Genomic DNA, 26,121 nt, shown 5'->3' with positions numbered 1-26,121 from the left:
TATTTGAAGGGGATATTAAATAGAATGATAAGGACAAGGCAGGAAAGGAAAGGAAGGGTATGTTCACAAGATCTCTTAAGGAAAATATCTATTCTCAAGGAGAGCCAAATACAGAAAATAAATTGAGTGCAACTACTTGATCACAAGACAGGAACTGTTCACTCTGAAAATATATTAACTGTTCCTAAAGTAAATCCATTTATTCCGCATTCCTAGGAAATATTAGGACTATTTCATAAAACTAAACAATATTTTCTTAATGTTAATAAAATTAAACTTTAAATCTTTATTTCCTAAAGAAATGTCTGAATGATTTTTTCACCTCTCCAGCTTTTTTCTAATGTCTTTTAATCAATTCATCTTAACATGAATATTTAAATAGTAAGTCTAAGATTGTTGATGTGTAAAATGTGCAACCATAATGGAAACAAATTAAATAATGGGACTCTAAGTATTATTCTAAAATTAATAATGAAGAAATGGAATAAAATAGAAAGTTTTCTATTCTTTTAAAAGTAATAAGCATTCTCTGAAAACTATAGCTCTCTCTGATACCACAGTAGTTCAGAAGACCACTCTTCATGGGCATATTATGAATGTGAGTTTCTCCTGCACAAGTCTTTTCAGGGTTGTGGCAGTGACTTTCCATGGCACTGGGCAAAGAGGAGCAATAAGAAGCACTCTGCAGCAAACAGAGTATCTGCATAACTACGGATTTCTCTCCTTCTTCTGGAGATAATCTCTAATGTTCACAAAAGAAATGTCAAGGAATACACTTTCATATGCCATGCACCCTAAAAACTGTTTGAATACCTTAAAGGATCTCCTCATTGCCATAAACCACACTGATAAGACTAACATGGAAATCATTTCCTTGACTTGTTTTTGTCCCAAGAAAATGCTTTGTAAACACAATGTAATACCATAAAGGCAAGAAAACCACCAAGAAAAAACTCTTAATTGTGTATTCCTGATTGCATTCAGTCTCTTAATAGAAGGTAGCCTCTTACAGAATTATGTTAGCTACTATAACTAGCTAAATAGTTCAAAGAAGACATAAATCAAGAAATCTATTTTCAAATAAAGGAAAAGAAAGTCACCAAAAAAGATCTATGGCAGTACCACATCTGATGAAAGCAGAGTAGAAACAATATCCAGAAATTCTTAATAATGGCTATGATGATGTCATATCTTAGAATAATATTAGAGATTTATAACTAGTCAAATCTGGTTGTGCATATTTCCTAAGTTCAACAGTTAAAAGCTGATATTAACATTATAACAATCTTGACATAGTAAAATATTGAATCCTTCCAGTAAAAACTGTTAAAACACAACCCAGAAATGCAATGTATTATTTTTAAGACAGAAAACATTAATGTATTTCCAAATAAATCAGGGAGAATTTTTAACTATAAAGGAATGCAAAAATGTTAAGGGTCTTTTAAGGGCAGAGAAAATTTCCCTCCAAGGCAGTAATATCATTTGTTAGATGCTACATTAATAGCTAAAATATGTATTTTACATGTGTAGATATTCTGGGGGGAATGGGGTTACATTACTTATTTTGCATTTGACTCTGAATGAAGTTTTACAGCCCGAAAGTACAATATTAAATGTAACTTTTTAAAACCCCAATTTAATCCATAAAGGAAAAGTAGAAGCACAGCATAACGATTATGTATACACAATTCAATACAAATGTTAAAAAGCAATTTAACGTGTGCTTCAACACAAGAATTCAAAAAATACTCAATCCCACAAAACAGAAAGGCAGGATTTTTACACTAAATAGCCCCACCACAGTCATAGGAAACAGAACAGTATTCCCATTCCTTTCAATCTCAATTATCCAAGGCAAAAGATATTTAGGGGAAAAATACATTTTAAAGGAAATGAATTTATAAGAATCTAAAGAAGAAAAATCTGAACATTTTAGGAGTTGACCATGTTAAACGTAAATCAATGTGGGTATTCTCACCATCACATTCTAAGTACAGCTCAGAAGAACTTGGGTCACACAGACACTTCAAGTAAGTTTATGCCGAGACATGCTAAAAGTGGTGATGATTTTAAAGTAATTCTCCTGTTAAGGCAAGTTCTTACACAAAATATGTGAACTGTTGCAAAATTTGTAAAATATCATAATTGTAAGAATAACTAATTCTAAGTATGATTTTGAAATATTTGCTTAACCAAGCCATATATCCTCTATATGGAATTTACCAGCTAATACAGCACAGTGTACCCAGCTGAAGAGATGCAGATCACATTGCTTAGAAATGTATTATTAACTATAGTCTCATTAGTTGAAGTGTATCATCTAATTTTCACTCTGGAGTTCCTGTGAAATATGTGATCATAAGTGTTATAAAAAATAATTCCTAAAAAAAATTTCCTATTACTGCTTAAATATACAATGGAATACTTATATAGAAATAAGCAAATACATTAGGTTAAGCATGCATATTTTGGGGGCTTCCACTGTGCAAGCTAACAGTACTACTGGCCATCTTGCATACCCCTCTGAAATATTACTTATCAATATTCCTTTTTCTAAGAGAATAATCAAACAATTCCCAATCTCCTTGAATTTACATGGCATCTTTGTATTATAGACTGCCATCTAAGAAACATCTTCTATTTCCTGCCCATTAGACTAGTTTTGGGTTCACCACAACTGCCACCTCATTTCTGTTAAGGCAACTATGCTATATTTCAATGAGTAATAAAACCATAAAATTTTAAAATCAACCATTAAAAAGAATATTAACATCCCAAAGAGATGAGTGAATTAATCTTTTAAATCAAATATGGAATGATATTTTCAAAGAAGATGTGAGGAAAATTTCTTCAACTTTTCTGCATTCAAAAATGTTCAGATGCAGGCTTTTCTACTAAAGGGGTGGATTTGAAAACCATGTAGCTCTAATTCAACTGATATTATGTTTTTGAACTATGTTCTAAAACCAAAGTTAAACTCAATTTTTTTCCCCATGAAAATGGCTTTGCTTAATGTAGAAACTGGTAAAGAATCCCACCTACAATTCAGAACTTCTGAATAAAGATTTGGCAACCTGAAAAACAAGCATCTGAGTATAACTGGTCCTTACTGTCATTCAATACAGCAGCTGTTTGCTAGCCTAAATCAAGCTCTGTTTTCCTTTTTTTTAAACATCATTTGAGAAAAATAAACATCAAAAACAAAAAAAGCAACCCCTCCTTCCCCCCAAAAGAAGTCCAGGTTCTCTTTAAATAACTATGAGAACTATGTAAGTTGCTTGGCGTATTTGTATTGCTTTACTTGGAATTTTAACTTCTTGACATTAATGTTAGAGAAATTTTATTTTATTATCACAGCTCTGGAAGAACAGACTAGGCCTAGTTTCCCACTGCTATACAAGCTGAACCCTCAGGGCTCTGTGTCTAAGAATCAGGATTTATTCCTCCCACCTCCACCCATTCTCCAAAAGGCCCCATGACTCTGGCTGGGAAAGACTGTGGCAACAAGTTTCCATCCACTATTAACTTTTGCAGCTGCTCCATGAAGCAGAAAACATCCTTCGCATCATCACTCATATCTATTCTGCCCATCTCACAAGTGTCAGATAAGCTTTTCTTTTTTCTTTTCAGAGAGTAGTTGATTTTAAATTAAGTTAAAACAAAGTATTTTGAAGATATGCATAATGAAAGACCTTCACTTACATGAAAAAAGGTTAAAAACTATATATGTAACTTGCTCATTCACATCAAGTGAGCACATTTCATCAAAACACGTGGTATGCAGAAAGGCACAATATATCAAATAGCTAACCTAGCTCCTGAAAAAGAAAAAAAAAATTAAATTAAAAGACTATAGGGCTTCCCTGGTGGCGCAGTGGTTGAGAGTCCGCCTGCCGATGCAGGGGACACGGGTTCGTGCCCCAGTCCGGGAGGATCCCACATGCCGCAGAGCGGCTGCGCCCGTGGGCCATGGCCGCTAAGCCTGCACGTCCGGGGCCTGTTGCTCCGCAACGGGAGAGCCCACAACAGTGAGAGGCCCGCGTACCGCAAAAAAAAAGACTATAATAACAAGAGAGGATTCCTCCCTTAACAAATCATTTCAAGGATTTTAAATTGGAAGATTAGTTTTTCAATAAGGAAATCTTAGGTAATTTCAATTACTGAGTATAGTGGATTGAATGGTGGCCCCAAAGATATGTCTACATTCTAATCCCCGAAACCTATAGATATTACCTTATATGACAAAAGATGTGATTAAGTTAAGGACCTTGAGAGTAGAAACATATCCTGGATTATGAGATAAATCCTAAATGCAATCATATGTATCACTGTAAGAGAGAGGTAGAGGGAGTTTCAAGAGACAGACACATGGAGGATAAGGTGGTATGAACATGGAGCAGAGAGATGCAGCCACAAGCCAAGGAGTGCCAAGAGCCACCAGAAGCTGGGAGAGGCAAGGATGGTTTCTCCCTTAAGGTCTCTGGAGGGAGCACGGCCCTGCCTACACCCTGATTTCAAACATGTGGCTTCCAGAATTCAACTGTGAGAGAATGAGCCTCTGCTGTTTTACCACCAAGGTTGCTGCAATCTGTTACAGCAGCCACAGGACACTAATACACTGAGGGAAATTGGTATTAAAAGAGTAGTCCTTAACCCACACAAAGTTAGTAAAAGGGAAACCCTATATTATAAATAAAATATATCACTGAGACACAAGATATAATGATATGGTAAGCCCAATTTTTATAGCTGAAACTTTGAAGCAAATTACTCTCTAAAATTTTACATGTAACACTAACAGATATTGAGTGATACAGGGGGACCTTATAAGCAGAAGTTTTACCTAATCTCTAAATATTCAGCTATAATAATAAAGTGCATTAAGCAAGAGATAGGGAAATAAATTAATTTTCCAAATCAAACTAAAAAGTGGCAGAAATTAAAAACAATTAAAATGCCTACAAAATACACACGAGTAACTGTGGCTTCTGAAACTATACATCACTAAGTTGAAAGGATCCCACTATATGATCTGCTTGAATAGACAGAACCACCCAGAAACTGACAAAAAGGAAGAGAGTGACATCTGGGGAACTGTAAGTTACACAGGCCATAAAACTTGGAAGAGGTCATTTGAAAAAAAGAAAACAATAAATCTTTACTATCTGACAGCCACCTGGTCATTCTGAGACTTAAAAAACCTAACTTCAGGGCTTCCCTGGCAGCGCAGTGGTTGAGAGTCCGCCTGCCTATGCAGGGGACACGGGTTCGTGCCCCGGTCCGGGAAGATCCCACATGCCACGGAGCGGCTGGGCCCGTGACCCATGGCCGCTGAGCCTGCGCATCCGGAGCCTGTGCTCCGCAACGGGAGAGGCCACAACAGTGAGAGGCCCGTGTACTGCAAAAAAAAAACCCAAAAAACCTAACTTCAATATCATCACCTTTAAAACTGGGATAGTGTCTACCTATCTCATTACACACAGTGATGGGCCATGGTTTGGGTCACAGCTTATCTCCACAAACTAGCTGACAGTTAGAAAGCTAACTATACTTGCTTTCTGAATAAAAAACTTCAGGGAACAGTTATCAGATTAAAAAAATTGAAAAACGTTTTAAAAGCATTTGGAGCCTCCTCCATTCTGCTGATATCTGGGGGTCCCAGTACTTACCACATCACTAGCACTGGAGAATTCGTTATTAACCAGACTTTCAAGAGCCATCCACCGAACCGGCCTGTTTTCGTTGTCTCCCAGACAATGATAGTCCATAGGGAACAAGTCTCTGGAGAGGGCATTGTCTGTGATCTTAACTTGAAGTGTGTCATCAATGCTGAAAAGTAGATATGAACATCAAATACAATTGAATACTGAAAAAATATGGACCACAATCACTCATAAATACAACACAGTTCCCACTGTGACTCCTGGAGAGAACCCAAATTCAGGGAACACTAAATATCAAATGACAGTGACAAGCTCATGGCACCTACACACAGTTCCTAGCAGCCAGGTCTTTGTGGATGACTTCCCTTCTGGCCAGATAGCTCATTCCACAGGCAATCTGAATAGCCATGTGGACCAGGTCTTGTTGAGAAATTGCCTGTGGTAACAGAAAATGACAATGTCTGCAGTTAGCACAAAAACTTTGATGGTAGTTATTTTATTCCACAATCTTACTCCATCCCAAAATACACCTACACACTAAGTTTTAAAAAGCTACTTCTTGACCAAGAACATGTTCCCATAGCTTCCTATACTTATACCTACTACAGTCCTTATCATTCTGTACTGTAATTTACCATTTACTTCACTCTCATCTGTTAGGTGTATCTCCCCAACATCCAGCATATACAGTAGCAGCTAAATAAACATCTGTTCAATGAATGCTGAATTCTAAGGGTAATATTTCAAATGTTTATTATTCAATAACTTGTTCTTTTCTTTTACAATATTAAGCTTTTATTAGGAGGTTATCCCCCGGAGACCATTTTCAAACTAATGCTAGTTTACAGCTCTCTCTGATGTGCTCCTCTAGAGCTAATGTGCCAGGACTGTAGGTTGAGGAATGAAATTCTTCTCCAGGTGATGCTGGTGGGCTATGGCTGCCAACCACTTGCTGGAAACCCTGGCTACCAAATTATCACCAACAGTCTACACCTCCAGCTACCACCAGCTTTTTTTTTGTTTTTTTTTTTGTACAACATGGACCAAATGGCTCTGTAAGGTCTATATCCATTCCTAGAAGGGAGATCTGGTACAAGTACCTTCAAAGAGTTATGAGGAAAATGACTGAGATGGTGTCACAGAGGGTTTGAGGTGATTATGAATAATAAACAATGGTTATACATGGAAAACCTTCAGCATCAGCAGAGTGTAAGCCTCAAGACAGGAATCACAAACCATCTCTCTCTAAATCAATAGGTTAGCAATATCTTCTGGTTCAACCTTGAGTTTCTTTTTACAGACTTCTAAACAGTTTATATACAGGAATGTTAACATCTACCTTCAAAGATATTAGAAGCTACTGGTAAATAATTGGTATGTGGGCAAATATTTCTCACCTGTGGATTATTGGCCTCTACTAATTTGCACTGCCGTAAAAACAATTTAAGATTCCCCCAATTCATGTAAGGCAATATCACCATGGGCTTTTCTCCTTCTTCTATACAGACATGGGTAATAGGAAGAAGATTTCTATAAAATAATAAAAAATCAGGAGAAACACAAGTGAAATCTGAAACTTCAGGGGGTTATTTTTAACAAAAAGTAATAAAATAAAGATAACCTAAAACAAAACAAGAAAATCTCAAACTTACTTAAAAACATATAACCATTAAAAATGTAAAATTATAAATGCTCTTTTAGACTGGACTTTAATGTTTTCCACATACCCACTTTCTTGATAGGGAAAAATTATAAACTCAGAAGTTGTTTCCTGTGGACTAGATTCTCTTAAGACACACTCTAGCCACACTAAATCTCTACTCTAAAGGGTAATCAAAGGGACCTAAAAAATGAGTTGACCATGAGCATATGATAACAGCCCATTTGGTTCATTATCACGCTTAAAAAAGAAAAAAAAAAGGGGGCCCCAACGCAAGTCTGCAGAAAAGAATATGATAATCAAGAGCTTGAAACTGTCACAAAAAGCCAAGAAGTTCTTAGCAGGTCACATGGGATTTCTAAATCCTAAATTTACCATTTACTGTCTGTGTGACCATCTCTCTTGGCCTTAGCTTCCATACCTCTAACATGGGGATCCCACCAGCCATACAATGTTGCGTTGATATACAAATAAGGCCAAGCATGCAGTAAAAAAAAATCTTGTTCCTTTTAAAATCTCCATGGCACACATACTTTCATCCTATTGCCTAATGACACCTCTTCCATTGGTACCTGGAAATAACTGTTAATTTTTCCCAAGGCTATGTAACTTTTTACATAATTACCTCATTTCCCCCACTAAGCTGAAAATTCCTAGATGGCAAAAACTAAAGTGAACTCCTTTTTTACACCCAATGCTTTGTATTCTGTGCCACAGAAATAAGCATTTAATAAATATCTGGTAAGTAACACCAAACAACAAGCTGAAAAACATTCCTCCTCCTTAACTTGGAAAATTCTGCCTCTAAGGATATTAATAAGGAAATATTATTAAACATATGAAAGCTATATGAACAAGGATAGTTAATGCAGTATTAATAGTAAAAGCTGCAAACAACAAGACTGTCCAAAAGTAAGGAAGTACAGCCAAATAATAGGATGGTATATAACAATTAAATAGTCACAAAGGGATGTTACAAGAATATGAATAAAAGCTTACTTATAGGAAAGCAAGATACAAAATTCACATATGCTTGCAGGATAATTACAAGTATGGGGGCAAATACAACTCTGCACAGAAGTATGCCAAGAGTTGTTGTTTTTGAGTTGCGAGACTTTAGATCATTTCTACCTTGCTTTTCTGTATTTCCTAAATTGTCTCAATTGAGTATGTATCTCTTTTAAAACCACAGTCACACGATTCTGGCCTAACAGTGCAGAAGTGAAAGCTGTGGGGCCCCCCTCCTGCTGTGCAGGAGTTACTAACAGGGAAAGCACTGACCCTGAGGAGCCGGGAAAATGAGGACTCAGAGATCAGTAAACCTGTATGCGGCAACTTCTCTGTAAGGCTTCTGCTTGCCTTACAGCCCAAGAGTGGCAGTGATGATTAGTCCCACTTTACAGGCGAGGGAATCCATGAAGGTGGTAAGGGGTGAGGTAATTTGCCAAGGACAAACAGCCAGCACAGAGTGGAAAAAATTCAAATCTTCATCTGATTCTAAAAACCTTATGTTTTCTACTGGATCACTGGACATTCCCTCCCAGGGCAGCAAGACAGAGTCTCTTTTCACACCGAGACCCACACATACTAAAATGACTATAGCAGGAGGATGGAGGGAGGGGGAACTGGAGGAAGGCAGTCAAAGGTACAAACTTCCAATTATAAATAAGTACTAGGGATGTACTGTACAACCTGACGACTATAGCTAACACTGCTGTGTGATATACAGGACAGTGGGTAAGAGAGTAAATCCCAAGAGCTCTCATCACAAGGAGAAAATTTTCTTTCTTCTTTCTTTCCCTTTTATTGTATCTATATGAAAACATGGATGTTAGCTGAACCTACCATGGTAATCATTTCACAATATATGTAAATCAAATCATCATGCTGTATGTTTTAAACTTATACACTGAGGTATGTCAATTATTTCTCAATAAAAGTGGGAAAAAATGACTACAGCAGGTGTGCACTCAGGTTTAACTGCCTACCATGATTTCAGGAGTAATATGAAGAGCTGCCCAATCTCTTTAACCCTCCCAAAATTATTTCTCTGTACCTTTCCTCATGACTGAAATTCACTGAGCAAAGTTAAAGGAATCTGACCGAAACACAGGAAGTTTGCTGGATGAGATCAAATCACTTATTCTATCACCAGAGGATTAAAAGCCCTCCGGGAGAAGTAAGAAGCTGCATGAAAATATTTCAAAGAATAAATGGCTGCTCTTCATTCTGCCCAGTTTATAAAGGACAGGAAGATAAAGAGGAAGATATGGGATCCATAAGAAGAGCGGATGAGGCAGAAGCAGGTGCTATAGAGGAAAGGCAGGTTCTGCAGGGACTTGAGGCAAGAACTGGTCCAGTTCTCAGTCTTGCCGAGCGTGCCTGCAGAGTGAGAGCCATGAGGCATTCAGCAAAGTGCCCATCATCAGGCACCCTTGGGCCAATGGAGAGTCAAACTACAAGCAGAAATAGCTTGAGTACTTTTTATAAAGCATGTCTGATGGAATTTAAATAGATCAACAGCTATCTTTTATTTATACAGCTATTTTAACTTATAATAAAAATTATTCTAAAAAATTCCAGTGGAAAAAGGAATGAAAAGAAAGAATTTCAAGATGCTTTAAAATATTTCAACACTTTAAAACTCTTAATCACGGAATGTTAAAACAGGAAGTAAACATGATGAATTACATACCAAAACTAGTTTTTTAAAAAGGGTAAAATCAGAAACTAGGTGTCATTTCTTGCTGAGTGTATTGAGTTTGCTTGATAAATTCTATAATATGATCACTGAAGATCATTATTTCTTTTTTAATTTTTTTTGCGGTACGCGCGCCTCTCACTGTTGTGGCCTCTCCCGTTGCGGAGCACAGGCTCCGGACGCTCAGGCTCAATGGCCATGGGTCACGGGACGAGCCGCTCCGCGGCATGTGGGATCTTCCCGGACCGGGGCACAAACCTGTGTCCCCTGCATCGGCAGGCGGACTCCCAACAACTGCGCCACCAGGTAAGCCCATTATTTCATTTTTTTTTTTTTTTTTTTTTTTTTTTTTTTTTGCCGTACGTGGGCCTCTCACTGTTGTGGCCTCTCCCGTTGCGGAACACAGGCTCCGGACGCGCAGGCCCAGCGGCCATGGCTCACGGGCCCAGCCGCTCCGCGGCATGCGGGATCCTCCCAGACCGGGGCACGAACCCGCGTCCCCTGCATCGGCAGGCGGACTCTCAACCACTGCGCCACCAGGGAAGCCCCCATTATTTCATTTTTAACCCTCATGCCTAGCAGTGTTCCAAGTGCAAAATGGGCACTTAATGAATGAGAACGTATGCATACACAGAGCCATGAACAGTCTAGACATCAGGGGTCAAAAGAAATGTGTTATAGGCCCTAGTCCCCTTAAAAATGAAATAAATTGCTACAGTGAGTAGAAAGAACCATATACTTTCTACACATTGACAATGTGTTTTGCTCATTAAAAACCAGGAGTCCTGGTATCACTTTATGATGAGGAAGAACAATTAACCAGGATCAAACCATAACTTGCCTTTAGAAGACATTCCCTAATCACTGAACGTACAGTAACAAATAACCCTAATTCAGTATAAGTCATCCCATTCCACCACCTAAGTGTATCCTGGGGCTACTAATTCATCCTAGTTGGATGCTGGAAAATCCTATAGCTTAAAGCTGCCTGAGAAAATGCTGCAAATACTTGCTCTGAACATTTTTCAGCCAAAGCACCTTTGGGCTACTGTGGATATAAAACTGCTTCTTGAGAAAATCCTGGCTTTCTCTATATCCCTGCCACCCACTTCTGTGCTGATGTGGTACAGACCTTTCATCAAGGTAAGAATACTAGCTAAGTACGTAAGTACTAGGTTAACATTACATACTAGTATTAAACACTCTGGTTCTTCCTGCTAGGGTCAGCATAATAAATCAAGTACTCCAAACATTGTCAAAAAGGACATTCCCAATTGATCATTACCCAGTTCTTGCTTTGTTACTCAGAGGAAACAAAATGTGTGTGTGTGTTTTTTTTTTTTTTAGAAAATATAGTCTAAAGGGTCAGTTATCTATCCATTCCTCTGCAAAGGACTTCTATTCTTGGAATGAATCAGTGAATCAGGTCAATGGAAGGTAACATTCTTAAATCACATGACTTTAACCCTTCAAAAGGACATCTTTAGTCCCTCATTACTGTGTGGTCAATTTTTTTCAAAGGTCTCTGGCTTTTTTATTTTCAATGAAACTAAAAAGTATATCTGTTCATTATCTTAATCAATGTCCCAAGTATATGATAAAGCTAATGACATCTGTCCCAGAATGTGAAACCAGAAAAAGTTTTCTCCCCAAGAAACATGTACATTTCCTTCCCTTCTAATACTGAGATGTATCAAACTTTGTTTCCTTCAGCCTTGCTTGCCCAGAAGCTGAGTTGTTCTATGTTCAATCACAGTAAAAATAATTGTCTCCTTAATGTTGGCTTATTTGTCTTCTTTTCCACCATCACAATGCCAAAAAACTCAAGTTCATTTTCATTACCATTTTATTGATCTTACTATAGCTGCCTTCTTTTTAGGTTCTCAAATTCTTTTGACTATGAACCAAAGTATAAATAAAATTCAAAAATAAAACTCTGCACAGTCATCTTATTTTTTGGCAGAACTCAAGTAACTGCTCAAAGTACACAGAAATTACAATGCATAATGCCTTTTGCACACATCACTTTCTTTTTTTTCCAGAAGTCCATAAATATCTTCCAACAATGATGGTCACCATTCCATTTTTTAAACATATGTGATCAAATTTTCAGTAGGCACACAAATTAAGCTGACTCTGTATAGTGCTTTAAAACAACAACAACAAAAACCTTGCCCAAATATTGATACTGCACATTGTGATACTATAATTATGCCCTTTTTGGCTCAGAAGATAGAATCTCTTATTATAGCTCTGTGAAAAGGACTGATATAAAGCTTTTTAAAAAAGTTCTTCATATACAGAACTGTAAGTATTTTTTAAAAATCATATTGCAAACTAATGATAAGAGACTGGTTAAATAAAATGTGGTGCATCCATTCAATGAACTACTATGTAGTCTTTTTAAATGTGGATGTGAATTTATAGTTACTTACATGAAAAGTTAGATACATTGTTTTGCCATATATCAAGAAGTGTGTTAACCTTGTTAAAGATAATGGTATTGTGATTATATAGAAAAATGTCCTCAACTTTTTGGAAAATGCATGCTGGAAATGCATTGAAAGTGCTAAGATATCCAATTTAGTTTAAAATATTTCCACACTTGCAAATATCTATCTATATCTAACTAAATAGATGATAGATACATAAACATGCACAGCAAAAATGGCAAATGTTAACCACCAATGTATTCAGGAAGTGGGCTTACTGGTGTTTATTATTCTTTTCTTTGGTACTCTACATGTTCAACATTTCATAACAAATATTTTTTAGCATATGTATATCATTATCCTACTTTTTAAAGGGAAAGATGCACATAAATATAAACTCTTTCCTGAAAGCTCAGCTATAATTATCCAGATGTGGGCTTACATACTCTTCTTTATATTTTACTGTGTTTTAAAATTTTGTGCAATGAGCATGCATTTCACTTTTATATTCAGGAAAAAAACAAATTAAGCTATTCCAGAAATGCTTTCTATTAACAGCACATTACAACATTCTTAAAAATGTAGCATACAATGCTACCATGCTTAACACAATGCTGGGTGGCTTCTCCTCTCACCTGTGATGAAGACCTCGTAGCTTACAACTTTCAGTGAGCATCATTGTCACCTGAATTTCAGAAGCTTGATCTACATAAAGAAAAAGACACTGTCATATATAGTATGATAATATTATACATATGACATCAATATTTTCTGGTATTAGTAAGTAACTATCTCTAACTGTATGGTAAATTTCATCAAAAGTTACAAGCAAATCTAAATAGGTCTAGCCTAAAATTCTATTGTAGTAGGTAGAGTCTCATTGACAAGGTCAACATTTGCAGATGCCATTAAGGATAAGTTTGACTACGTAAAAATCAGAAACTAAGTAAGGTTCCAGAAATAAAGCAGACAAAGTAATAACAGACTGGAAAAATATCTGTAACACATAAGGCATATAAAGGGCTGATTTCGTCTTTTCCCCCCTTCTTTAAAGAACTCATACAATAAGAAAAAATCTGAAAAAGAGGCAAAGGATATAAACATATAGTTTACTAAAAAACAACACAAATGACCAACAAAATTAAAAAAACGACTTTCTGCTTCATTCCTCAGTAAAGAAATGCAAATTAAACGAGGAGATGCCATTTTCCTCAGCAGATTGGAAGAGACAAAAAAGTCAGCTACCTGTCAGTTTGGGCAAGAGTGTGAGGAAACAGGCTCATCCACAGTATCTTGGGTAGGTGGGGGAAACAACATCTAACAAAATTTTTAATACCTTTTACCATCATCAATCCCACTGCTAAGAGTCTACTCATAAAAGCTCATCTATATATAACATAACAAGAATACTGTTCAATTATAACAACAAAAAAACTCAACACAACCAAAGACCAAAGTGCCCATCACAGAGAACTAGTTAAATTAGCACGTAAGAATAATATGCAGCTACCTTAAGAAAAAAAAGTCAGATTTACATGTACTGACAGAGGAAAATCTGCAAGACATATTAAATTTTAAAAGCAAGATGAAAAACTGTGTTTGTGCGATCAGTTATATTTCAAAATCAAATTTATTTGGAAAATTAGATATATTTGGCTGTGTTTTTCTTCTTACTCACAGAGGGAATCATAGGAAATTGTTTACGGTGGTTACTTTTAGAGATGCGAGAATTTACATTTTGCACCTTTCTGTCCTGTTTAAATTTTCTAACCTTACAAACATAGAATTAGAAAAAAATGACCACAGGAGTTCTGACTGGAGATTGTGGTGCATTTTATTGTTTTCTTCTTCTTACCTCTATGTGGTTAAACAAACAAAAAGAACTACTATTATATTGGTAGAAAAAGATTTAATTTTCATATAATAGCCCAAATTAGCATGATTATTCCATTTTATTTTTAGCTTCTGAACTCATGGTTTTTGGTCCAGGTAACAAACAGAACTAAAATTGGCTTTTAGTTCAATGTTTTTGAAATAAAACATGATAATGCAATTTACCAATATCTTTAGTGTGCACCTTCAAAAGAATTTGAAGCCATTAAATATTTGCACAAATCTACAAGGATGCCTTCTCTTATAGGGACCACTATTTTAATAAGTATAGAAGATTTTCTCCCCTGTCTGAAAAGAACATTTCCATTAAGTGAATAGTATATTTTCATTATAAAATTGAAAATGAGTTTTAATTTTTTTAATGGTTTTTAAATATCAAAAACAAAATTAACAGTATACCCTTAAAAATACTTTCAAAGAAGCCAATAATAGATTTGTATGCCAACAATTTAAAAAATAGTAATAATAATTTATAGATCTTCTGATCAATGCAGTACGAGGGAGAAGAAGATAGAAAGATGGGCAAAGCCAAGATCCACCTCCCAGCCCTACCTAGTAAAATGCTAAACCAACAGTAAAATCCAGACCTCTAAACTCAGGCACCATGATTATACACTCAATCCTTAAAAGTGGAGCTGTCAAAGCTGAGAAATAGTCAATTTCATTTACTTCCAAGACTAAACCGTGGAATCACTCCCTCTCTCATTACGTGATATTAGTGTTCCCTTTCCAGACCACTTCACTTAGTTAAAACTTTTGTAGGACTACAAAATGGGTAGACAAAAAGCCAAGGACTTGGAATACTTGCTTCTTCTTTGAAAAAGCACTTTACCTCAATGTCTGCTGAAATAAACTCTAGTTGTTTAAAAACTGCTTAAAATTTAGGATTTAGTAAATGGCAGAATATGCCTTTTTACTCTTTCTGTAATCTAAATAAGTGTTAATAAAATTATGGCCAGAACTATTTGGGGACTGGAAGGATCTTTTTTTTTTTTTTTTTTTTTTTTTGCGGTACGCAGGCCTCTCACTGCTGTGGCCTCTCCCGTTGCAGAGCACAGGCTCTGGACGCACAGGCTCAGTGGCCATGGCTCACGGGCCCAGCTGCTCCATGGCACGTGGGATCTTCCCGGACCGGGGCACGAACCCGCGTCCCCTGCATCAGCAGGCGGACTCTCAACCACTGCGCCACCAGGGAAGCCCTGGAAGGATCTTTTTAGAACTGAAAACTAGTAATAGTTGGAGGTCTGTACCCATTTGGTAAGAGTTTACCTTCTTGTCAACTGGTACAGAGATCCAAGTAAAATGAAAGGTAATTTCAGGATGTGTCATTTTTTGCATAATTTTTTAAGTTTTTAACTTTGATAAGCATGTTCTATTAAGCCGGGGACACTTGAGCTGGATAATGAGCTAAGGAAACTTTGGAGAAAAAATAATTTTATACATTTAGTAAGAAAAGAATCATTTTCCTGGACACCTTACCCAGTCTGGTCCTAGTCTTATAATTTTAAATACTGAAAGGTCTATCTTTAAGATGTATACATTTGAAAAGAATACTATACAATAATTTATATTCTAAAAGTTACAAGAACAAAATGATTTTTACAAAACCCTACTTATTTCTAATTTGTAAAAAATTAGAAGCTATAAAAGAAAACAAGAACTTAATACAAATAACCTCAAATTAATTCATTTATTTCATGGAATTCAATTTCACAATATTCACTGTGTGAAATTCAGATTCCTAATTTCAATCTCTGGAAATTTATATTGGGATATCCGTTAAGTCTCTGCGAAAAATGATAACTTTTAAGAAGCCAAACTCCAATTTCCTGCTTATGCCTAAAAGCAAAGTTAGGGACTTCCCTAGTGGTGCAGTGGTTAAGACTCCACGCTCCCAATGCAGGGGGCCCGGGTTCGATTCCCATCAGGGAACTAGACCCCACATGCATGCCACAACTAAGAGTTCACATGCTATAACTTAGAGTTCACATGCCGCAACTGAGGAGTTGGCGAGCTGCAACTAAGGAGCAGGTGAGCCACAACTAAGGAGCCCACCTGCTGCAACTAAGACCTGGTGCAACCAAATAAATAAATAAAATAAATATAAAAATAAATAAGTTAAAAAATAAAGGTAAAGTAACTGATCTTTTAAAAAATTTTTGCATTTTTAGCTCTACTTCTAATTGTATAGCATGTAACAAAGCATACATATTTGTGAAAGAACTTTGTCAACTCTACGTAGCTTCAATTAAAAAATAACATTCCAAAAGAATAAATCTCAAAGACACTCAATCATGTGGAGTTATCTAACAATTTTAAAGCAAATACCGTGGTCAGTACACTTCCTCTGTGTTTCCCACGCAAATCATGACCACATCTTGGCTAAGGACTCACTATGCTTTCTCTTGTTTCCATCTAGCTCAGAGAGAACATTATAATTACAGTGGTAAGACAGAGAAACAAGCAAGTGACTACAATTCAAAGGTACATGGAAAGAGAAATCTTATCTTGTGAAACAGTCCCAGTATCTGCATTGTGTTTTCTTATCACTATTATTTCCTTTCCCCCCATTTCCAATCCTAAATCAACCCAATTCTATACAGAAACCTCTTTTGTTAATTCAACATTCCTTCAGAACAAATTAATAATATCCCAGTTCTAAATTATCCATAGAATATTTACAAACCCCAGAAGAAATATTAGAATTAAGGGGGAATGTTTCCTTTAAAAAATGGAGAAACTGTAACAAAAGGCAGACATTATTAAACTTAGGGCTCAAATTTTACATCTACCAAGAGTAATATGTAAAGTATCCTTCAAAACTAGTCAGAAAACCTAGTGGGACCAAACCTAAAATTCAATCTTTAGAAGTGTTTTGGGGTTAGGAGAAGTGAATGAATAAATTCATTTTATTAACTGTTAACTTACTTAACAGTAAGTTAAACCATCTGTTTAGAAAGAAGAAAGTGTGTGTTTATAGCATCCTTAAACAAGCAATTTTGCTAAATTAAAAGAAATCAAATTCCAAAGTTTTTTTGTTAGATCAGTACAACCCAACTTTTTAGAAACAATAAACACAAACCTTTCATGCTTCCTAAGAATTCCTTTAACTAAATTTAGAAACATAAGTTCTTATAAATTAACTTTGTGAGCTTCACAAAATTGTCACCTCCTACTCACAAAACTGAATTTAATTTTGCCCTCAATTTCTGCATTTGGAATGCTAAATTTGTTTTTCCAAAATTAATAACTAGTTATTTCAACTTACATCAGACACTGTCAGACATTAAGCACTCTTTAAATTACATTTTCTCTCTTAAAATGAGCAAATAGACTTACCTAAGAATTATTGAAGCTTTTACAAAGCTTAAATATACAAATCAGTTATAAATCATTAAAATTCTAATATTATAAAAGGACTTGCTAATTTACCAGTATTAGGCAATAAGCCATATAAAAACATTCTAGTATATGTTGATAGGGAATCTCTAACTGAAAATTTTATATAAATCAGTAAGTGAAATCAGTAAGTGAAAAATTAAGCATCACATTTCTCCAAAAGGAGAATATGTGAAAATAGGTATTCTGTTCATGAAAATATAAACTATCACTACCTTTTAGAAAACAATCTGGCAACAACTATCAATATTTTAAATGTAAACACCTCATGGGGCAGCAATTCCAACTACAGCTATACCTGCAAAACTCTACCAAGAAATAATACACACACACACACACACACACACACACACACACACACACACACAGCAAAAAAAAGGAAGGAGAGGGAGTGAGAGAAAGGCAAATAGCACCTATTCACATAAGGTTCAGTGGGTCTGGGGGTCATTTTTTTTCTTTATAAGTCCTCAGTATTGGGGGTGGAGGGGTGCTGAGATGGAGGGAAAACTACTATCAATGTTTTTTAAGAAGGAAAAACCAAAGAATTTTAACCTAGGAAAAACATAATATTAGATATAGCAAAAATGAAGTCAAGTGGATACAGTTTATTTAGAAGCCTGAGTAATATCTAATAAATATATAATGTCTTAATTTATTAGCTTCTATGTTCTATACCTTAATGAAAACAACACAAATCTCCTAAAAGTTTAGATTGTATGAGCTAAATTAACATGGACTGATTAATGATTAAGGTCTGGCACACACTGAAAATCTGAAACAATTTTGCTGACATAAGCCACCTTAGACAGAAAAGCAGTATGGAAACGGAATGGGAAATAAAATCTTACCTTTAACTGTTTTTACAAATGCTTGTTTTTCCTTATTTGGATCTTTTTCATCTACTAAAATCCCATGGAAAATACGCCCAAAAGTACCTAAAAGGAAAAATAATAATTATTGAGATCATATGATAACATTCATAAAACTATAAGTACAAAACTTTCTGGCACAATACAACTTAAACATAACAAGGGAAAATGTGATCAACATTACTCCAGCCCTAGCATAAAAAGACTCAAATCTTTGTTTTTTAATGACTGTTAAAGGCTCTTTTTAACTACAAAATATCTTAACTTGCCTTTTGAAATACCAAATTTAAACTATATATGAGAATTCATTCTGAAATATCCTAAATAAACTAATGATATACACAGGAGCACTGGAGCTCAGTAATGGGGTATCCGTAGAGACATTTATGAGTTTCTAGGCTTAGCCTCAGAGCAACGACAAAGGAGAAAAATGGACTCTCCTCATACATTCAAAAACACCAAAAAAATCTGCTTCCATTAATTACTATTTGCCACTGGAGACAGTTCAAGCCCCTCCCTTGGCTTTGACTGACCTACAAGTATCTCAACCAAACAGATGAATTCAGAATGACTCACATGCATCCAAAACATTCCAAACTGAGTTATGGAAGGGGGGGAAAAAGTAATTCTCTATTTAACAACTTGAAGAGCTCAATAAAGTATTTTATTATTAATTTCTGTCTTCTTTTTTCAGCATTCTCCCCAATCAATACCTTGAAACTCAAAAAAGAAAGCAAGGACCAGCAAGAGGGGGAAGGGCAGTGTCCTATCTCTCAAACACCTATCATGTGCTAGTTCATTTAATGAACATCAGTTCATCTAATCTTCATAACTGTCTAAGAGCAGACAACGGAGTCCAAATTTAGAGAAGAGGAAACTGGACATGGAAAACAGGAAATGATTTCCCCAAGGTCACGTAGGTAATAAATTGTGGGACTGGGATTGGAAGTTGGGCATAACTCCAATCCCCATGCATGTGCCTTCTGCTAGAACCCATACACTTTCCATCACAGAGAGAATTACTTAGAATGCTTCAAAGAGTCCTGCTAGGTAGTGATCACCTTCAGACAAGAACTAAACAGAAAATATACTTTAAAGGTGACAAACACTAATAATCATGCCTTAATATACTTGAAAATCAACAATTGCACCAAAGCTGTCCATATTAAGGCAAATTGAAAATCTAAAGAAAGGGAAAATAAAAATCAGTGTTATAGAGGAAACAAATTGTGCACTGCTTTCTAGCCTTAAACTCAAAATGAGATGAAATTCTTAAATTCTGAAACAAAAAAATTTTTATACTACTAACATTTCTTCCTTGAAAACCTGATTTTGAGATAATAGATACCTTCTTGGAGTACATCTTTTAGAGTTAACCTCTCCCTGGATATTGCGATATCCTTCACCTTAGCTTTGGCCTCCAAAAGAGTGACACTTCTCAGGTCATTCTTCTCTATCCGCAAGGTAGGATAACCTGAGGAGCCAACAAAGCCAAACCAAGAAATATAAATACCCTTATTATGGCATCAGGGTCAACTAGTTCAGTTAGAACCTCAGGACTCAAGTCACAGGAATGAATGAATGTAAGAATCATAAATGGAAAAAGGCACACACACGAACAGGGAGAATTACTTATGAAGGCCATACTAAATTTTCAAGAAACACTTTCCCACCTATCCCAAAATCTTAAAATGCAGAATTAAAACAAGAAACACTAAAAATAATATTATATTGCCACCACTTCAACTGCTTTTCAGCCAAATGAAACAAGCTTTGATTCATGGAATTTAATGTAATCCCTCATATGGACTGCTTTTCTCTCCAAAGATTTTCTAATACAGTCTCCTAACCAAAAAAAAACCTTTTCAAATGAAGACATGTTGTAAAAATATCTTTTCTAAAAAAACATATAATTGATTTAATCATTCTGGCATCCATACAGCCTAGTCATACCACTGTGAGATTCATATTTGTTTTTCAGTTCCCTAATTCCCATTCATTCTTAATATGATGACGGCAAAACAAAATTTCTGGCCATCAATTAAAATTCTCATTGCACAAAAAAAAAGTCAGAATAAAAGTTAGTGTTAGCAAGCAGAAATTGGAATGGTATCCCCACTGGAATAGTATTTTGGGGAAGAAAAATCCGTAAAGAATGGGTGGACTTGGACAACGGTCATCAGTGGCTGCTAGAAGAACTACATGAAAGTCTTTGGAAACCTTTATAATGGATGGATTAGGCTGACAAAACCTGATTCCACTGATCAGCACTTTGACCATGATATGTCTAGGTGTGTGTGCATATGTGAGCATTTATGAGTGCATTTATGAGTGTTTAATCCTTCCTGGAGTTCTCTGAGTTTCTTGCATCTGTGGACTGTTGTGTTTTGTTATTTTGGAAAACTCTTGGCTATTTTGTCTTCAAGTAATTTTTCCGCTCCTTTCTTCTTTTATTTATAGACAAATATATTTCCATTGGGTTTTCTTAAAAGCACTATTTGTTTTTATCATACATAAGAAATGAAGTATCTATCTCCTTAAGGTAATGTCTACAAAACAAATAAACTTCTTATTGGTGCTAAATAAAAAAATTTGTCAACAAATAAATGTACTTCCACTGACTTTTTAAAATGCATTTTGCTTTTAGCATATATAATAAATTACTATCTACCTCTTTAAGGTTATATGCACCATCAAGAATTGACTCTAATGAGCAATTCTTGACAGCTAGACATTAAAAGCAATGATGTGTTTCTTATAAATAGTTTGGACTACTCTCACATCTATCATTATATTTCCTGAGGAACTTATGTCTTTCTTTCCTTGGTGGAGATGTTAACTGCTGTTATGATTTCTCTTAGATTTCTTTTAAGCTAGAGTGCCCCCTCCTTCCCTTTCGTTTTTCTTGCCACATCTTATTAAAGAAACTGCGTCAATTATCCTGGAGAATGTCCAGCATCTGCCTCTTCTAGTGTCATCTAACTTGTTTCCCTATCCCTGTATTTCTTGTAAACTGCAAGTCAGTTTTACAGCCTTGATTAGATCCAGGTTAACTCTTGGAGGGGGAGGGGAGACAAGAATACTCCATCTGGGAGCACAAAATACTAGCTGTCCTACTTTTAATGATGCTAAGTTTCAGTAGTGGATTCAGGCGGTGAAACTCTGATCCCTCAAATGGTAAAGTTCCCTACTTCCCTTTGTTTGTATAGGTTAAAACACTAACGAACTTTTCCTGAATCAAATATTTTATTAGGGGATGCAAGTATGATTTTCTAATTCTACCATTCCTTCCACATTTATTAGCTGGGATTTTTCTGTAAAAAAACATTTTCCTTCATAAACCAGCACTATCTGGTTACTGTGAAATAGTTCAGGTAGCCAGTTGTCAGAGTAAGGCATAATAATGTCTTAGTTAACTTGGTGTCTTAGTTAACTCCCATAATGACTGATTTTTCTAAAAAGTATCATTACGAACTTGTGGATTTTTACACATTTTTACATTTCACATTTACATCACTTCACCAATCCACTGCAGTCATTATTCTTTCTGATGCTCAATGGTCCCATTTTGGGGAGCTCTTGTCTTTAGTAGCTTCCTGGATTTTTGGCTCAGCAAATGTCCCAGGTTTATCTTACACATTCCCGACCCAGTCCTGGAATCATCCATTTCTCCAAAGAATCCTGGTACTTCTTAATGAGAAACAGTACTGAAAGACCACAAGAGGGCACTGGGTGAAGAACAGATACTCCTTAATTTTAGTTTGCTAGAGAGTAAATGTCAGCCCAGGGGAGATAATAGTTAATTGCCTACAAGAACCTCATTAATCAATGGCACCATTGAGTTGAGCCCTGACTTGTAGTCCACTGTCTATCCTGATGATTGTGTAGTTTCTTATTTGTATGGTGACTGAGTCCTCATTATGTCTAAATTATACTCTAAGAATGATTATTTTCCCCCAAACATCTACATGTTACAGTATAAAAACTTTCATCAATATCCTGTTCAAAAACAGGAAATCAGACCCCATTCTCAACTCTAATGGCAACTAGTTTCCCATCATGATCAGAAGACAATGTAACGTCCTAACCACAGCCCATGAGACCATCAAATAATTCATTAAAATCCAAGTCTCTGCCTTCATAGAGATCAGTGGCTTATTCTATCTAACTACCTGAAAATCCTCCTTCTGAATTTGTATAGAGATGGTTCAGCAGCCCTCTTAATATAATCTATAGAAACCTCCCCAAAACTAATTCTAGCCGTTAAACCTAAAATTTTAATACTCCAATTTTGGAATGTTTCATTCAATGCTCTAGAAAGCAAAAGTTAAAGCCTAATTCTGTACATGTTAGATACTATGTACACAGCATGGCACACGTAACTAACCACACAGGACCAAGGAAAGACAGAACATAGACAATATTAGTAAACCATCTTTAGAATTAAATTAACTCTTACTGGTGATAGGAGTTGCATTGTTGGGTGTGTCGGCTCTCAGATACTGAGTCGTCTGGGTAGATGGCTGAGACAGCCCTTGGGAACTACTGCTGGCACTGATGCTGCAAACAATTTTTAAGAGAGAAATACTTGGCAAGTCAGCTTCAATGAGAAATTTCCTTTTTCCATACATACAAAATGCATGTAGCCATTATAACCAGCTTAAAACCCTAACGGAGATCACAATAATGCATGGATCTCTATCACAAATGTTCCATATTGAAATTTTAATCTGCCTCATAACGTAGAGCTCTATTTTTTCCTTCCTTTCTATCTCCACAACCACCAGGCAAGTTCATCATATCACAGTCATTAACAAACGTGGTATTCCTCAGACACCATAGATAGCAGTCCTGAACCTCACAAAATGTTATGCTAGGGAACCATCTCTTAGGAAAAGAGCTCATGCCGCTCAATTAGATTGCTTTTAAGAAAAGGAGCATAAAGACAGGCCTCTTTTAATGATGGTCCAAAATCAAATGGCCTACAGATGATGGAGTATGAAAGCAAATCAAACGTGCCAACGTGCTCAAAGCTTGGGAAGGGACTTCCTACCTGGTTCAAATCTGTTTAATCATATACATTTTGCTGCTTCTACTTCCCCAATCCCACCTTTTTAGAATTTACAGAACTTATTAGAAATCTCTAGCACGTGAAGAATTCTATTATGCCATATTCTTTAAGTAATGAGGAGACCCAGAAAATGGTAGGTTCAAATAAATGTGAACCCCATACTCAAGATTACTACAGATAATGTCCTTTTGTCTTGTCAGTGGACGACGACCTTATCCCAGGGTCACCCTGGCACACATTCCAATTTCACCGCCTCAGCCCTTGTATTTTTGCAGCAGTGGAGAAGTGAAGCATAGAAATTCAGCATGAAGAGTGAAATCGCAGGCAGGATGTCATCCCCTCAAGAGGACGGTCTACTTTCCATGCCTCCCTTAGCTATAGAATCGGCAGAGTCCCATAAGAGGCTCCCAAATTTCCTAAATATGAAAATTGTTTAAATCACCACACCCCACAAAATAGTTCTGTATTTTCATAACCTAATGATTAAAAAAACACATAATGATAAAAAGCTGCTACTCAAAAATTGATCTACATAGGTCTACACATATAGTGGGTATGGGACAGTACAGTGAAGAGATGTAGAGCATAACCTTGAAATCAAAACTGCCAGCACCACCATTTATTAACTAGCTGTATGACCTTAGGCAAAATGCTTCTGGAGCCTCAAATTCCTCGTGGACAAAATAACCATAATACTACCTCCTGAAAAGGTTGCTAAAAGGATTACACGAAAAATATAATCCTTTTAGGGCAATGCCCTGCCCTCAAACATACACTTACAAGTTATTACTAATTATGCATATTATTACCAATATTATACATCCTTAATTCCTGGAACCACTAGGCACCTGTTTTTGGAGTTCTGAGTACATACTACTCAAAGACCACGTCGGAAATCAAATCTGTTAAAAGTCCAGGATTCAATAATGGGGAGAGGAGAGAAGCATTATCATCCTCAAAGAGGGGGGAAATAATAGAATACAATTTACTTACCCATAAAATGGGACTAAGAAAACCTACCTCCCAGGATTTTTGTGAGGCTCAAGTTGTATAATGTATGTGAAAGTATAATTCAAATATTACCTGCAACCAATGTACAGGTTGAATAAATATGCACAGACCCCAAATTATTTACTATTGTGCTTCTCTTCAGCAGCTCAACAGTAGGTGGCACTCTTGTACCACCTCAGAATTCCTGAAAAGCCTGGGCATACAAAGATGTTATGCGCTCATCCATATTTAGTGGTCCCTACAATAAGCACAGCACTAATATTAAGTGATCAGAACAAACCTTTGAAAGCCCAGACTTACTGTTATGAGAGAAGCACGGAGCAGTTGGGGATCGACCCCTGATACCTATTAAATTCAATATCTACATAGCTACATCACATGAGGTAAAAAATGAAATAAAAATGTACACTTGCTAGCACTTAATAGTTTAACACCAGTCTAAATAAATTATCTCATTTGACTTTCATAAGCAAGTAAGCTTAGTTATGAAGACATTAACCTTGCTTTAGCGTTGAAGTTAGAACTTAGGGCAAAGATCATCATTTTCCTTCAGAGCGCTTATTATGATTTATATTTCTCTATTTTTCTGTGGAATTCATTTATTTAATTATTCATTCAAAAACTATTTACTAAGTGTATACTAGATGCTAGATACTGTGCCAGGTGCTGGGGATACAGCAGTGAATATAAGAAACAAAGATCCCTACCCTCATGAAGCCTACATTCTAGCAGGGATTTTTGGTTTAATATCTATCTTGCCCAAGCAGACTGTAAACTCCACGAGGGCAGGAAAAGTACCTATTTGTTCACTCCTCCCTTCCCAGCACTTAAGCCAGGGCCTGGCACAAGAGGCCTCAAGTGGGCCCAACTCTTAGTGAGAGCTCAATTAACACTTACTGAATCAATCAATCCATAAACAGAGAAAAACACCCTTCCTTGGAATAGAAAGCTATAAACCACACAGAAGAGTTGCTGCTGACATGAGCTATTGATATATACTGAAAGAGGGAAAGAATTATTGCTCTAACAGAATGGTTTCCTGTCTCTCTCTACTCATTCCTCATTCAACAAATTCTTCATGCAACATTCATTCAGTGATACCTGTTAGACACTGACTAACGGGAATACAGAAATGAATAGGGGGAAATAAAAGGGACCCTGTCACCAGTAATGGCAAGGGTGATGGGGCAATGCAGATAATGGAAAATGAAGATATTGCCAAATAACAAGTTCATGTATCCCACAAAGGAGTGAACTCTCCTATAGTTGCAAGCTAACAGGGAAAGACTACAGTAGAGACAGGGTGCAGATCAATCCCTCTGTGGAAGGACTTTACAAAAGCTCTGCATCTCCAGAATACACTCATCTGGCACAACACAGAGACTGAGAAGATGAGCTTATAGTGTCAGGAGAGGGAAA

The 26,121-nt window shown here is 36.2% G+C and overlaps 1 protein-coding gene across 1 annotated transcript in view; it reads right to left on the bottom strand.

Moving 5' to 3' along the window:
• RYK (receptor like tyrosine kinase) overlaps positions 1-26,121 on the bottom strand; it is a 101,056-nt gene that overhangs the window by 21,665 nt on the left and 53,270 nt on the right. The window contains exons 7-13 of the mRNA XM_082840073.1: positions 23,080-23,180; positions 19,969-20,094; positions 18,600-18,686; positions 13,095-13,164; positions 7,064-7,196; positions 5,993-6,102; positions 5,673-5,832 (exon numbers count right to left, since the gene is read on the bottom strand). Of these exons, the coding sequence (XP_082696199.1) occupies positions 5,673-5,832; positions 5,993-6,102; positions 7,064-7,196; positions 13,095-13,164; positions 18,600-18,686; positions 19,969-20,094; positions 23,080-23,180 (787 nt within the window). The remainder of the gene's footprint in view (positions 1-5,672; positions 5,833-5,992; positions 6,103-7,063; positions 7,197-13,094; positions 13,165-18,599; positions 18,687-19,968; positions 20,095-23,079; positions 23,181-26,121) is intronic.

This window comes from Leucopleurus acutus (genome assembly GCF_964270905.1).
Source record: "Leucopleurus acutus genome assembly, chromosome: 5".
Classification (NCBI taxonomy): Eukaryota; Metazoa; Chordata; class Mammalia; order Artiodactyla; family Delphinidae; genus Leucopleurus; species Leucopleurus acutus.
This window is presented reverse-complemented; position numbering and strand designations above follow the sequence as displayed.